The sequence below is a fragment of the Nycticebus coucang genome, chromosome 6 (assembly GCF_027406575.1).
Source record: "Nycticebus coucang isolate mNycCou1 chromosome 6, mNycCou1.pri, whole genome shotgun sequence".
Lineage (NCBI taxonomy): Eukaryota > Metazoa > Chordata > Mammalia > Primates > Lorisidae > Nycticebus > Nycticebus coucang.
Genome location: NC_069785.1, coordinates 75984710 through 75998278, shown reverse-complemented (window position 1 = coordinate 75998278; position 13569 = coordinate 75984710). Strand labels below are relative to the sequence as shown.

General features: G+C 36.6%; 1 protein-coding gene across 8 annotated transcripts in view; it reads right to left on the bottom strand.

Moving 5' to 3' along the window:
* Positions 1 to 13569, bottom strand: part of NEO1 (neogenin 1) — a 266637-nt gene that overhangs the window by 113763 nt on the left and 139305 nt on the right. For all 8 annotated transcript variants that reach the window (XM_053594083.1, XM_053594089.1, XM_053594084.1 and 5 more), the window contains exon 7: positions 12575 to 12695. In XM_053594083.1, coding sequence (XP_053450058.1) covers positions 12575 to 12695 — 121 coding nt within the window. The remainder of the gene's footprint in view (positions 1 to 12574; positions 12696 to 13569) is intronic.

Genomic DNA, 13569 nt, shown 5'->3' with positions numbered 1-13569 from the left:
GACTTTGCAAAGAAGATAACATAAAAAATGACAAGCTCAGATAATACCCTTAAATGTTAAATTATAATAAACAGCAAAATAAATAATTATCTTTTTATTACAAATTATAATAAATTGTTTTATTTTTTAGCTATGATGGTGAATTTTGTTTGTGTTAACAAATAACTCTTTCTCACAAATAAAATCAGACTAGGGGTACTTGTCTGTAACTTGCTTTAATAAGCTAACCTGAATATTTTTCCACACATAGATACACCTTATTCTGTTTATCAGCTAGTTAGTATTCCCTTGGTTGTACTGATTAGGTTGTTGCTGGATTCAAACTAGTCTAACATAAAAATCTTTCAATACTTGGCAACTGGGCAGAGACAAGATGGCTGACTGAAGCCAGCTTTCCACAGAGGCTCCTGACCAGGAGGAGAGTTAAAGGACAGAAATTTAGCAAGTAACCTGGTGGATTTCAGCTGCACCAAGAGAGAAGGTTGAAGAACACACATCAACCCCACTGAGGCGAGCTGCAACCCCAAGGATACGAACAAAAGGTACGAAATCCATCACCAAGCGGACAAGAGTCCCCTCCCCCATGAGAATGGCTCAGAATGCCCCAAAAACAAACGAACAGACTTCAAAGGTCCTCCCACTACACTCCATGGGAGAGACCCTCTAAAAACTGGACCTACCACCCCTACTAGGGTGCCACAGCGTTCTCCTGCCAGACATAAAACTGTATAAAACTGCATATATTCACTACCTGTAACTATGAGCTCCCAGCACTCCCCTCCACTCTCACTCTGAGGTCTGGAGGCCTGTCCCCCAGAGTCCAGATTCTTGGGTGATTTCTTGAGGGCTGAGGACAGGGCCTACACTACAGCTGGTCAGTGCTAACTCTGGGGCACGGGAGTGAGGAGAGGATGGTTGGCTGAGAGGGAACCACACCGGAGCGGTGGTGCTCCGAGGTGCACAGCAGCAGCCGTCTTTTAGCAACAATAGGGTTCACTTCCCGATATTCTGAAGCCACACCCCCGTCTCCCTGGGCAACCAGAGGAGGCCAGGCATCTACTCAGGTGGCAACCACCACAGAAGATCTGGGACAGAAACGTAGGCCCCATGAGTAAAGGGTTTGCCTCAGGCAGTACTGGCCTGGGTGGAGCGCGGTGACTAGAAACGCACGCACAGAGCTGGGAAGTTCCCAGGGCAGGGCTGACCCAGAGGACAGCTCTACTGAGCCTAAGACACACCTGGCCCTTAGGGGATCGTCAGCCTATAGACAAAGGAAGACAGGGGGCTAGAACTGATAGGTAACTGAATACAAACAGGTAACCTCAAAACAGCTTCTCTTCTGCAGGGAAATTTAGCAGGGACAGAAACAAATTAACGCAAAGTTGTTCTGTTCTGTTCTGTCAGTAACATCAATCAGGGGTGGGGCTGGAACTGAGTGAACACCCCCCAGCCTCCATCAAGTGCCCAAGGTTGTCAGGCCTTACCTCCACCTGCTAGATAGAGGCAAAGCGCAGCGGCCTGGCTGAGCAGAAATAGATTTCCTTGTGATTCAGGCAGGTGCAAACCCCGGGAATATCTATTCACTACAGGCAACTGGGTCAAAGCCCTGTGGGACTATCAGTGATTGGGTGTGACAGAGGTGCAAGGTAGGGAAGGAGGCATCAATCTTCCCAGACTGATCTATTTGCTGGGTGGGTCCTCCTGACACCGCGGAGCATTGGAGCAAGCCATATCAGAGTAGCAACCAGACCCCTGTGATCCTCTTGCCACAGACCTTTTAAACTCTCCCACCTGAGACAGGTGCTGACTGACACAACTGATTTGGACCTTTTGAACTGAACCAATCGCCCGAGGACTATTCAGGTGGTGCCCTGGGTGTGTGGTTATCGCAAGGTTTGATTTTCCTTTTCCAATTGTTGTCTGTGGGGGGGGTGGGGTGACTTAATTGCTGGTATTTCTCCGTAGCTGAGACTCCAACCCAGAATAACTGTTTCACTAGGGTCAAACAGAGACCAGCTGAAAACAAGACAGAACCACTTAGCCCCACCACACCAAACAGGCCCCCAGTTTCTCAGGCTATAGCACTGTATGGGCCCTCGACAAAGCTCCAGGGGAAAACTCAAACGGTGCAAAACAATCATGGGGTGGAATCAGCGGAAAAACTCTGGTAACATAAATAACCAGAATAGATGAACGCCCCCCAAGGAAAGATATAGCAGAAGTAACTGAAGATCCCATTCATAAACAGCTGGCCAAGACGTCAGAAATCGAATTCAGAATTTGGATTGCAAACAAGATTAATAAAATGGATGAAAATTTGGAATTAGAAATTTGAGCAACAATTCAAAAGTCGGAATTAGAAATTCAAGGAGAGGGGTGGTGCCTGTGGCTCAGTGAGCAGGGCGCCGGCCCCATATACCCAGGGTGGCCAGTTCAAACCCATCCCCGGACAAACTGCAACAAAAAAATAGCCGGGCGTTGTGGTGGGTGCCTGTAGTCCCAGCTACTCGGGAGGCTGAGGCAGGAGAATGGCCTAAGCCAAGGAGTTGGAGGTTGCTGTGAGCTGTGTGATGCCACGGCACTCTACCGAGGGCAATAAAGTGAAACTCTGTCTCTACAAAAAAAAAAAAAAAGAAAGAAATTCAAGGACAAATTCAAAAGTTGTCTCAAGAATTTAATGAATTTAAAGACAAAACCACCAAAGATTTTGATGCACTCAAGCAAGAATTTGTAGCCCTCACAGATCTGAAAAATATAGTAAAATCCCTCAGTAACAGAGTGGAGCAAGCAGAAGAAAGGATTTCTGACACTGAAGACAAAGCCTTTGAACTCTCCCAAACTCTCAAAGAGGAAGAGAAATGGAGAGCAAAAATGGATCATTCTCTCAGAGAGCTCTGGGATAATTCGAAGAAGGTTAATATCCGCCTCACTGGAATCCCTGAAAGTGATGAAGTGGCTTCACAAGGCACAGAGGCCCTTCTCCATGAAATTATGAAAGAGAATTTTCCAGACATGCCAAGAGACTCTGAAATTCAGATAGCAGACATTTTCAGAACCCCAGCATGACTCAATCCCAATAAGACATCCCCCAGGCATATCATAATTAACTTCACTAAAGTTAATATGAAGGAGAAAATTCTGAAAGCAGCCAGACATAAGAAATACCTTACCTACAAAGGGAAGAATATTAGAATGACTGCACATCTCTCTGCTGAAACTTTTCAAGCCAGAAGAGGGTGGTCATCGACTTTTAATCTCCTAAAGCAAAATAACTTTGAACCCCGGATCCTGTTTCCAGCTAAACTGAGTTTCATTTATGATGGAGAAATTAAATACTTTAATGACATTCACATGTTGAAGAAATTTGCCATAACCAAAGCAACTCTTCAGGATATTCTCAGACCTAATAACCAGCCCAATCCTCTACCACAAAACTAAACTCACTCAGAAACTTTTGATCAAACTCCGACTTCCACAGTGGTGAAAGGATTAAAAATGTCCACTGGACTTTCGAAAAACTTGATACCAAAAATTTTACCAGACTTATCAATATTCTCCATTAATGTGAACGGCTTAAACTGTCCTCTAAAGAGGCACAGGTTAGCTGACTGGATACAAAAACTCAGGCCAGATATTTGCTGCAACAAGAGTCACATCTTACCTTAAAAGACAAGTATAGAATCAGGGTGAAAGGATGGTCATCCATATTTCAGGCAAATGGTAATCAGAAAAAAGCAGGTGTTGCAATTTTATTTGCAGATACGATAGGTTTTTAAACCAACAAAAGTAAGGAAGGATAAGAATGGTCACTTCATATTTGTTAAGAGTAATACTCAATATGATGAGATATCAATTATTAATATCTATGCACCTGATAAGAATGTGCCTTAATTTATAAGAGAAACTCTAACAGACATGAGCAACTTGATTTCCTCCAGCTCCATAATAGTTGGAGATTTCAACACTCCTTTGGCAATGTTGGATTGATCCTCCAATAAGAAGCTGAGCAAAGAAATTTTAGATTTAAACCTAACCATCCAACATTTGGATTTAGCAGACATCTACAGAACATTTCTTTCCAACAAAGCTGAATACACATACTTCTCATCAGCCCATGGAACATACTCCAAAATCAATCACATCTTAGGTCACAAGTCTAACCTCAGTAAATTTAAAGGAATAGAAATTATTCCTTGCATCTTCTCGGACCACCATGGAATAAAAGTTGAGCTCAGTAACAACAGGAATCTGCATACTCATACAAAAACGTGGAAGTTAAATAACCTTATGCTGAATGATAGCTGGGTCAGAGATGAGATTAAGAAGGAAATTGCCAAATTTTTGGAACAAATGACAATGAAGACACGAATTATCAGAACCTCTGGGATACCGCAAAGGCAGTCCTAAGAGGGAAGTTTATAGCACTGCAAGCCTTCCTCAAGAGAATGGAAAGAGAGGAAGTTAATAACTTAATGGGACATGTCAAGCAACTGGAAAAGGAAGAACATTCCAACCCCAAACCCAGTACAAGAAAATAAATAACCAAAATTAGAGCAGAATTTTAAATGAAACTGAAAACAAAAGAATTATACAACAGATCAATAAATCAAAAAGTTAGTTTTTTGAAAAGGTCAATAAAATAGATATACCTTTGGCTAACCTAAGCAGGAAAAAAAAGAGTAAAATCTCTAATCTTATCAATCAGAAACGACAAAGCTGAAATAACAACAGACTCCTCAGAAATTCAAAAAATCCTTAATGAATATTACAAGAAACTTTATTCTCAGAAATATGAAAATCCGAAGGAAATTGACCAATACTTGGAAGCATGTCACCTTCCAAGACTTAGCCAGAATCAATTGGAAATGCTGAACAGGCCAATATCAAATTCTGAAATAGCATCAACCATATGAAATCTCCCTAAAAGGAAAAGCCCGGGACCAGATGGGTTCACATCAGAATTCTACCAAACCTTTAAAGAGGAACTAGTACCCATATTACTCAACCTGTTCCAAAATATAGAAAAAGAAGGAAGACTACCCAACATGTTCTATGAAGCAAACATCACCCTGATCCCCAAACCAGGAAAAGACCCAACAAGAAAAGAAAATTATAGACCAATATCACTAATGAATATAGATGCAAAAATATTCAACAAGATCCTAACAAACAGAATCCAGCAACACATCAAACAAATTATACATCATGACCAAGTCGGTTTTATCCCAGGTCTCAAGTCTGGTTCAATATACGTAAATCTGTAAGTATAATTCAGCACATCAACAAATTAAAAAACAAAGACCATATGATTCTTTCAATTGATGAAGAAAAAGCTTTTGATAATATCCAGCATCCCTTCATGATCAGAACACTTAAGAAAATTGGTATAGAAGGGACATTTATTAAACTGATAGAGGCCATCTACAGCAAACCCACAGCCAATATTGTACTGAATGGAGTTAAATTGAAATCATTTCCACTCAGATCAGGAACCAGACAAGGCTGCCCATTGTCTCCACTGCTCTTTAACATTGTATGGACGTTTTAGCCATCGCAATTAGGGAAGAAAAGGCGATTGAGGGTATCCATACAGGGTCAGAAGAGATCAAACTTTTGCTCTTTGCAGATGATATGATTGTATATCTGGAAAACACCAGGGATTCTACTACAAAACTCTTATAAGTGATCAAGGAATACAGCAGCGTCTTAGGTTAAAAAATCAACATTCATAAATTGGTAGCCTTTATATATACCAAGAATAGTCAAGCTGAAAAAACAGTTAAGGACTCTATTCCATTCACAGTAGTGCCAAAGAAGATGAAATATTTGTGAGTTTATCTAACAAAGGACGTGAAAGATCTCCGTAAAGAGAACTACGAAACTCTAAGAAAAGAAATAGCTGAAAATGTTAACAAATGGAAAAACATACCATGCTCATGGCTGGGAAGAATCAACATTGTTAAAATGTCCATACTACCCAAAGCAATATACAATTTTAATGCAATCCCTATTAAAGCTCCACTGTCATACTTTAAAGATCTTGAAAAAATAATACTTCGTTTTATACGGACTCAGAAAAAAACTCGAATAGCCAAGACATTACTCAAAAATAAAAACAAAGCAGGAATAATCACGCTACCAGACCTCAGACTATACTATAAATCAATGGTGATCAAAACAGCATGGTACTGGCACAAAAACAGAGAAGTAGATGTCTGGAACAGAATAGAGAACCAAGAGATGAGTCCAGCTACTTACCATTATTTGATCTTTGACAATCCAATTAAAAACAGTGGGGAAAAGATTCCCTATTTAAGAAATGGTGCTGGGTGAACTGGCTGGCAACCTGTAGAAGACTGAAACTGGACCCACACCTTTCACCGTTAACTAAGATAGACTCTCACTGGATTAAAGATTTAAACTTAAGACATGAAACTATAAAAATACTAGAAGAGAGTGCAGGGAAAACCCTTGAAGAAATGGGATGGGCAAGTATTTTATGAAGAGGACCCCCCAGGCAATTGAAGCAGCTTCAAAAATACACTACTGAGAACTGACCAAACTAAAAAGCTTCTGCACAGCCAAGAACACAGGAAGTAAAGCAAGCAAACAGCCATCAGAATGGGAGAAGATATTTGGAGGTTATGTTTCCGACAAAGGTTTAATAACCAGAATTCACAGAGAACTCAAACGTTTAAGCAAGAAAAGAACAAGTGATCCCACCACAGGCTGGGCAAGGAACTTGAAGAGAAACTTCTCTGAAAAAGACAGGTGCACGGCCTACAGACATATGAAAAAATGCTCATCATCTTTAATCATCAGAGAAATGCAAATCAAAACTACTTTGAGATATCATCTAACTCCAGTAAGATTAGCCCATTATCACAAAATCCCAAGACCAGAGATGTTGGCGTGGAAAACTTCTACACTGCTGGTGGGAATGCAAATTAATACATTCCTTTTGGAAAGATGTTTGAAGAACACTTAGAGATCTAAAAATAGATCTGCCATTCAATCCTATCATTTCTCTACAAGGCATATACCCAGAAGACCAAAATCACATCATAAGACAGATATTTGTACCAGAGTGTTTATTGCAGCCCAATTCATAATTGCTAAGTCATGGAAAAAGCCCAAGTGCCCATTGATCCACGAATGGATTAATAAATTGTGGTATATGTACACCATGGAATATTATGCAGTCTTAAAGAAAGACGGAGACTTTACCTCTTTCATGTTTACATGGATGGAGCTGGAACATATTCTTCTTAGTAAAGTATCTCAAGAATGGAAAAAAAAGTATCCAATGTACTCAGCCCTACTATGAAACTTATTTATGGCTTTCACATGAAAGCTATAACTCAGTTATAACCTAAGAATAGGGGAAAGGGAGGGGGGAGGTGGGCAGGGGCAGGGTGATTGGTGGGATTACACCTGTGGTGCATCTTACAAGGGTATATGTAAAACTTAGTAAATGTAGAATGTAAAGGTCTTAACACAATAACTAAGAAAATGCCAGGAAGGCTATGGTAACCAGTGTGATGAAAATGTGTCAAACGGTCTATAAAACCAGTGTGTGGTGCCTCATGATTCCATTAATGTACAGAGCTATGATTTAACAAAAAAAAAAAAAAAAGAGAGAAAAAAAAATACTTGGCAACTATATCTATGAGACAAATTATTATAAATAGACTGCTTATTAAAAGGATAGATGATATCTAAATTATTAAGTTACATTTCAAAAAACATTTATACTGATATTAAGAATTCAAAAACATGCTCTCTCTCCTTCTCTCCTCTCTTTCCCCATCTCTCCCCCACCTTTCCACTCTCTCTCTTTTCGCCCCTCTCTCTCTCTTCTTTTCTCTCCTCCTTGGTGCTGCTCTGCAGCATCCCTCCCTCGCCTTTAAAAGTCACAGAAAAATATGAGTTTACTTTTCCAAGTAAAGTATTCCAACATATACATGTTTGTGTATGTCTAACTATAAAACACACATATACAGGGTCCTAATTCTTCAGGTCTCAACTTAAATATCACCATTTCAGAAAGGCCCTCTCTCTTTGTCTACCCTATTTAAAGTCATTCTCATCTACCCCTAATAATTCTTTATCAGAGCTTTCTTTTTATTTCCTTTAAGTAGATATAAAGACTATAATTATTTTTTAATTTATTTGCTTATATCTGTTTCCACTAGATATAGAATACAACCATTCTAACAGCAGAGAATCATATTTGCTTGTTAGCTATTTCATCCCCACCACTTAGCACAATGAATATAGAATTGTATATACCATATAGAATTTTGCTCAACAAATATTTGCTGAAGGAATATATAGACCATGTCTGTTGACAAGTGCTATCTCTAGAAAGTGGTTATCTCTAGATTAGGGGAAGGGTTAAAAAAGTGAATTTACTTTTACTTCAATTATGCATTCTTATTTTTGACAATGAACATGTGTTATGTTTAGTTTAAAAAATTTTAGTGCAATTTTAGTTGTAACCAGACCATTTCAGATGTCTGGCAATCTGGTCATAAAAAGATTTTTTTCTTGTTTTGCAAATTTAAATTATCTAGTTGAGTATTATGTGGACTTCTGTTGTCTATTTTTCAATCTCTCCTTCAAGAAATTAACCTTTTATCTTCATTTTAATTGAGTTTAATGCTGAATATTAAATTCCTATGGTTGTTTTGCCTTTTTACGTTCTTTCAAATTACTATTACCTTAAGTCACAGAACACTTAAAATTTATAAAATGCTTTGCTTATCTTACTCTAAGTACTCCTTACAGGTATGCTGTGTAGAGATTATTGTTTATAGGTAAGGAAAATGATGCCTAGAGAGGTTAATCACCTCATGCACAGTGGGGCTGGAACATGAATCCAAACTTCAGAATTTTTTGCAAAGGTTTGTTTCATTATACACATTATGGCAGGTAACATAAAATTATTAATTAGAAATGCCTCAACCTGCTTACAAATAAACCTATTTCACTATCTAGAGAGAAAGAGATGATTTTGAAACACACCTTATATTGAATACGTATTATTTCTAAAACAGTTGCATTTAGCAGGCTATCTGGAGCAGTAAGAGACCTAAAAGATCATTGAATTTAATTCCTTCATTTCAGAGAAAAAAAAAATTACAGAATTTCACCATGTGATCCAATCACTCAGTAAGTTAACAGCAGGCATGGACTAGAACCCAGGCATTGACGTTAGATGCATTTTTAATCTTAGAAAGTTCCTAAACATGTAATTCATGATTAAGAAGTCAAATCATACCATAGTTACCATGAGTAAAACTTTTCCTAAATTTATAATTACTGCAGTAAAAAAAAAAAAATAAATAAATAAATGAGTAGAATTGATCCTAATATCAACAGCAACTATTATACAGTCTAGTAGTTTAGATTTAAAATATTCCACTAATGACTAATAATTTCTTTCTGCTACCTAGCCAACTTTTAATCGTGCCTGCCAGGCTATTAGTCACTTATTCCATAACTTCTATTATTCAATACTAACCTCAGATACTATATGGAATTTTTGACAAATGGTTCTGTCAAAAGGGTCTAGGGGAAATGCTCAATATGTATCCTTATCTAGCATGGTCATAATATCCTAGAAGAATTTAATGAGCTGGTGCAGTGTGAATTTCCTTTACTAAAAACAAGTTTGTGTTACTACTCTCTTTTCATCAACACTTCTTCCCTTCCGGGAAGTAAAAACTTGCCAATTATCAGACTTAGTATCAAAGGAAATAAAGAGAAAAAGCATATTTGTGTTTTCACATTCCAGTCTTAAATGATAACTTTGGGATCTATTTTTAAATTGATACTGACAGGAAGAAAGACCAATAAAAAGTTAATGCACAAAAACCAGACCTTAATTTTTACCTTAATTCCTACTATTCAACATAACTACAATAATTTATTAACACATGCCAATGCTTTTTTTGAAGATATCATTCAATAGATGAGTATAAAAAACAGAAAAGATTTTAATATAAAATGATAGGAAATATTCATTTGAAATGGCAGCAAATAAATACTGTTTTATGTTCTTTTAAAAGATACAAGATCTTCTAAAATCAAAAGAGCTGCCATAAAGCAAAAAAGTTAAATACTAAAAGCTGTATTTGAAATGTTTCTATTAAGAAGGCATGTCCAAAACAAAACTCAAATTCTACTTCCCAATTTGGCTGAAAATTCTGTTTTCTGGTAATGCTATACAAACATTTTATATATTGTACCCTCAATGAATCCCCAACAATAAAAAAACCCATAATTTTATATATTTTAACTTATTATGAAATTTCATTTACTCTTCAAAGGTGTTAATTAATAACCAAGCTGCCTAGTTATATCACAGGTCAATTGTGGGTGCTCCGAAGAGCCTTCTGGCAACCAAGTACCGAGGCAGCCTGATGGCCAGTAGACTGGATATAGCCACACATTTCAGATAGGAATCAGAAGAGGACTCCTACAGAAGTTAAGACTTTGTGTTAAAGACAGTTGAATATCTTCAACATTATTTTTAAATAAGTTATATGACGATAAGCACCATCTCAACCATGTCTGCTATTTTAAGTTAGGTCTCAATGGTAATCCCAAACATAAATATATTGAAGTTTCTTTACTTAGCTTTCATGTAAATAAATACAAGATAGCCACATGTTTCCTAAGAAAAAATAATTGTCAATAGTAAAAAGAAAGAAGCCTATCTCCCCCAGTGATTCTGTTGCTACTGTCTTATTTGGTAATTGGACTAAGGCGTTTTGCCTAGATGGGAAAATGTCATGCTTCTGCTAAAATCATTTCTAATAAACAGGGAAGGGTATAATCACAAACATAGGAAGAAAAAAGCAATTGTAATAATTTATGCCTTTTAATAACAGTACTATTTTTAAAAAAAAATAGTACATAAAAGTCTTAACGCACGTGCTATTTTAGTGAAAAGCCAGAGTAGGACCATCTTTGCCAATCAGCTCGCCTGGCCAAACTATAGACATTAGAGAAATTCCTTCTGGAATCACACCAGAACCTAACTATATTTGACTTAGATAAAAACATCAAATGTTTTTATGTGGAGTCTTTCTCATATATTCTTGAAAAACACTCAAAATAAAAAAAGCGATTTAGTTGCTAAAACAAATAAATACTACTCCCAACACATTCTTATCAATTTAATACAAAACTGTTATCCAAAAGTTCAACGTTCAGTAATTCAGTATGAGAAAATAATCATACAAAAGAGTTCATCACAGCATTCTTCATAACATAATGGCAAATAACAGGAGGAAACTGCTAGGCTAACCAATATGGAACCAGTTATATTAATACATTATAAAATAAAGTAGGTTTATAAATGTATTGACACATGCATGTCAAGGCAGGTCTGTATTTGTTAACATGGAAAGATGTGTACAGCTGCAACTGCAAAGGAACAAGGTTAAAACCACATACACATCTGTTTGTGTCCATACACAGTTCCTGTAGGTGGTTAAGATCTGGAATATGTTCTAGTTATCTACTTACTGCTTTCAGCTCCAAATTAGATTTCATTGCCTGCTCTGCAAAATGGAGCTGGGCCTTTTATGTATTTTTCCTTTGCCAGCTGGCACATGTGTTGAACTTTATCACTACAGGGTGTTAAAGACGTATTACAGAAGAAAGGGGTTTCCTCCCCAGTTCCAGTGTGCTGCCTTGGCAGCCTCCTACCCGTTTCCCCCAATACCTGCGTCCTTAGGTAGTTTTGGAGTAGCATGCCTCCAGTGACACACTTCTCTGTAACACACTTCCCAGCACCCTAGTGAGTGAATTCTGAGCAATTTTAGACAGCAGAGCACCACATCAACTTCTCTACCATCCAGTAAACATCTTTTCCAACAGGGTCTGGATGTCAGGCCTATAGGTCCTCTTCCTGAGCATTCTATTTTAGACCTAGGGGTTATTAGACCTAGGGATTGTAGTTCCTTATATCTGCCATTCTTATATTTTTTAAGAGTTCTCTTTACGTCTTACTAGCCAAACCCTTGTTAGTCTCATTGTAGTGAATAATTCTTTACATTAAACTTTTCTTGCTCAAATTATAGTGTGGTTTTCCCTGATTTTATATATAGGTTGAATTTTTCTTTATACTTTTTAAAGTTATCTGAATTTTTTAATAATAAGCACTTTTTTGAGTGAAAATAAGACAAAGGAAGTTAATTTTATTTTGGAAAAACTGAAGAAAATTTCAATGCAAAGTAAACATTAAAAAGTTTTCCTTTATAGGGCAGAACTATTTTTGTGAGACTCAAATGATCCAATTCTAAAAAATATCTCTTTGTGTAAGACTCTGTATTTGTTCAGTTTTTCTTAATACAAGTTTTTTTTTCCACTATTATCCAAAATCGTGTTTCTAGGTAATTTTACACAATAGATGTGACTTAGACTGCTATTCTTTCTCTCTTAGTTATGTCATACCTTAGCTTTTACAAAGAGGTTATCAATGATGAGCTCTCCTGGATGAATAAATACGAGTTCCTCAAACACACAGCCTTTTTCATCTTATTATTTTAGTCCCTCTTACCATGTTCAAGGATTATCAACTGGGCTCCAGCTTGTGCATTTCCAACATCATTCTCAGCAATGCACTGATAGAACCCTTCATCTGATTTCACCAGACCCAAAACTTGAAGATTATGTTCCTTCTGAGGAAGAAAAACACAAATAAAATTTTATGATTCAATTGATAAGTAGTAGTTCACAATTTCAAAGTTATGTTATTTTTAGAGAGGAAAAACAAGTAAAATGTTACAGTTCAATTACTGAATATTACCTACCTATATACCTATTAATTCAATTTTATATTAAATTACCAACACTATGCAAGTCATACCCTCACTGTTTGCAAACTCATACCTCTGCTTGGAAAAACAACTGGTATGCAATACCAAGTGGCCTTAATGAAAGCCCAAATTTGTGGTATTGATTTCTTAAGATTATCTGTAACATCAATAGTTCTAACAGATTAGACTATAATAAGTTAAATAAAGCCATATACATATGAGATTTCCTTAAACCATAAAGTACTACATGAATGTCAGCTATTGCTACTGGTGTAATAAATATAAATTTTAAATTTTAAAAAGTGTAGAAATATTGCTGAAAGAATAAAAATGCTAATTTAACCATAATAGTTTCCTTTATAAAGTTAAATACTTGTGAATTGCTTTTTATACATGATTGTGCCTTTCAAAAATAGAAAATGTTTTCTACTAAGAAAGCATTTACGTATGTGACAATTACGTAACGTAGATATTAAGTCTCTAACCACCATACTAACTTCTGATTATTTTTATGAATGTCATGCACGGGTCTTAAGGTAGGTCACTATTCCTTATTATTACCATAACCTGGATCATTCTATTACTAGGATGTTAGATAATGATGATAACAATATTACTACTAAACATTTATTCTACATAAAGTAAAAAGCAATTATGGCTATACTCTTAAATACATTTAACACTATTATTTTTGTATTATCTTTAAATTTTCTTTTTCTTTTTTATTTTTTAAGAT